Raw genomic sequence first — 3,146 nt, forward strand, 5'->3', positions numbered from 1 at the left:
ATCTATAACTAAGGGGAAGTGACATCCACCACATAAAAGTGTTAGTGGAAAACTTCAATGAGACAATGTGTTTAAAATGCTTAGATAGCACTGACATATACCTAGAGCCGTTTTATTTTTTCAAACACCTTTATTGAGGTACAACGGATGTATAATAAGCAGAACTATTTACAGTGCACAGATGGATGGATAATTTATTTTTTATTAATGTATAGTTGATTTACAATGTTTTACCAATTTCTGCTGAACAGTATGGTGACCCATCATATATATATATATACGCACACACACAGACATTATTTTTCTCATGGTATCTTCCATCATATTCAGTCTCAAGAGGCTGGATATAGTTCCCTGTGCTGTACAGTAGGATCTCATTGCTTATCCATTCTAAATACAATAGTTTACATCTACTAACCCCAAACTCCCAACCACCCCACTACCTTATTATCAGTATCAAAACTGAGTCTCTTTTCAGCTCAAAAGCTTTTATTAAATCAACACTGTTATATTTTTCTGGTCCCAATTCTATGTTTAACCATGCACCATCTCTTTTTCACTCTGTTCAACAAATATTCTCTGGGCATAAACTTCTTCCTAAGAAATGTACTAATCATTGCAGTTTCAAAGATGGATAAACAGTTTGAAAGTTCAAGGACTTCACATTGTCAATGAGTAGAGAAATTCACAAAGTTTGATGTGACCAAAAGGAGAGTGAATCAGAAAAAAAAATCACATCTTTGAGTTCATTTCATTCACATAACCTTAGAAAACATCTCTGTAAATGATTTTGCAGGGAAATATTTCATAATAGGTATATATCCTATTACTTTGAGGACATATATTAAATACATGAGATTCAATTAATCTTTTTTTTTTAATGAAATTTAAATCATTACCGAAGATAACTAAGAAAACATTCAGTTCTATTTAATTCTAAGGACAGGGATCATATCTGAGAGACAGTTGTGACATTTGCCACTTTTGCAATGCCAGACACTTAACTCACTGCACCAGGCTGGGGATCAAACCTGCGTGCCAGTGCTCCAGAGACATGGCTAATACAATTGTATCACAGTGGGAATTCCTGGGTTCTATTCACCTTAAGTTAAAACAACTGGTTACAAAGTAAAAAAGGGAACCCAAGATATAACTAGAAGGAAAATAGAGAAGGCATTGAAGACTCAAGGAATATTTTGCTTTAAAATATGAATATTAGGAAAGATAAAAATATTAAATAAAGCAAGCCAGGATTTCTAGTCCTTAGTACTATGTACCTCACTACTTAGGAGAGTCTTGTAAAAGTCCCAACACTGAGAGATGCTGCCCTGCCGAGGAGTCTAATCAGGGCCCCCTTCATGTCCTTGTTCCTCAGACTGTAGATGAAGGGGTTCAGCATGGGGGTGACCATGGTGTACATCAACGAGGCCACCATACTTGTCCTAGAGGATGAAGTCATTGCAGAACTGAGGTAGACTCCAAGGCCTGTGCCATAGAACAAGGAAACCACTGAAAGGTGAGACCCACAGGTGGAAAAGGCTTTGTACTTGCCCCTGACTGATGAAATTCTCAGGATGGAGGAGAAAATCTGAGAATAAGAAAAGAGGATGCCAGAGAGAGGAAAAACACCTAGGGCAATAGTCACAAAATACAGCACAATGTTATTGATGAGGGTGTCTGAGCAGGCAAGCTTCAAGACTTCAGGAAGATCACAAAAAAATTGTGAGATGTTCATGTTCCTGCAGAAGGACAGCCTCAAGAGGGTCAAGGTCCCGAGCAGGGAGCCTATGATACTGATGCACCAGGACCCCAGAGCCAGCATCCCACACACCTGGGGGTTCATGATGACTGTGTAGTTCAGGGGGTGACAAATGGCCACAAAGCGGTCATAGGCCATCACAGTCAGGAGTAAATTGTCCAGGCATCCAAACACAATGAAAAAAAATATCTGGCTGAGACAGCCTGCATAGGTGATAACTTTTCTTTCTGTCTGCAAGTTCATCAGCATCTTTGGGATGGTGGTAGAGGTGAAACAAAAGTCAGCAAAGGACAGGTTGGAGAGGAAGAAGTACATGGGTGTGTGGAGGTGGGAGTCTGAGATGATGGCCAAGATGATGGCCAGGTTCCCAGTGAATATGATCAGGTACATGGACAGAAACAGCCAAAAGAGGGCTGGCTCCTTTGTGAATCCCAGGAGGAGAAAATTTCTGACTCCTGTTTGGTTTCCACTTTCCATGGGGCTGCTGAGTTTGCCCAGAGGGATGAAAAAAGCAATAAAAATTCACTCCAAATAAGTATTCCCCAGAGTGATAGAAATATCCTCAATCTAAACCAAAGGAAATCATGAAGTCATTCATTTTGGCTAATGATTGGCTTTCTTTGATGACAAATTGTGGTTACTGTTGCTATCTAGAAAAATTATTTAAGTTCAGTAGTTCTCAAATCATGTTCTCTGATTAGCACCATCAGCATCCCCTGGAAACCTGTCAGAAATGCATGTTTTTAGGCTCATCTGATCTACTGAGTCAGATATTCTGGATGTGAAGACAGCACACTGTACTTTAACAAGCCCTCCTGGGAATTTTGACACACAGAGCTTTGAGGAGCACTGCTCTAGTGTTTGCCTGCATCCTTAAGCAATCATGACCTTTCCTGCATCCCTGATGGCTGCTCTTGCACTTTCTGCTCAGTGCATGTGGCAATGGGAAATTCTCTAACTCTAGGCAGATCTCTGATCATTGAGAGGTTCTTTCATTGTGTTGCCTTTCTGTAACGTCTAGATCTTAGATCCTCTGGACCTTGGGTGTTCCTTCTGCTAAAAAATAATAATCAATATTATCATTATCATCATTTACATTTCATTTATATCACTATCCCTATATAAATTCAACAAAATTTGAATTTTTAAATGTCAGGCTTGGGAGTTCCTGTTGTGGCTCAGCAGGTTAAGAACCCAATATAGTGCCTGTGAAGATGCAGGTTCTATACCTGGCCTTGCTTACTGGGTTAAGGATCTGGCATTGCTGCAGCTGCGGTATAGGTTGCAGATGTGGCTCGGATCTGGTGTTTCTGTGGCTGTGGTATAGGCCAGCAGCTGCAGCTTTGATTTGACTCCTAGCCTGGGAAATTCCTTATGGTGCAGGTGT

General features: G+C 40.2%; 1 protein-coding gene across 1 annotated transcript; it reads right to left on the reverse strand.

The window, feature by feature from the left end:
* Positions 1,108–2,909, reverse strand: LOC100736663 (olfactory receptor 7C2-like). Its single transcript, XM_003480766.3, has one exon. The coding sequence runs from the start codon at positions 2,234–2,236 to the stop codon at positions 1,286–1,288; it is 951 nt and encodes a 316-aa protein (XP_003480814.1). The 5' UTR covers positions 2,237–2,909; the 3' UTR covers positions 1,108–1,285.

The sequence above is a fragment of the Sus scrofa genome, chromosome 2 (genome assembly GCF_000003025.6).
Source record: "Sus scrofa isolate TJ Tabasco breed Duroc chromosome 2, Sscrofa11.1, whole genome shotgun sequence".
In the NCBI taxonomy this organism is placed as follows: Eukaryota; Metazoa; Chordata; class Mammalia; order Artiodactyla; family Suidae; genus Sus; species Sus scrofa.

What these genes read in the sequence shown, in the direction of transcription:
- LOC100736663 (XM_003480766.3), bottom strand. Translation starts at nt 2,236, where the DNA reads ATGGAAAGTGGAAACCAAACAGGAGTCAGAAATTTTCTCCTCCTGGGA.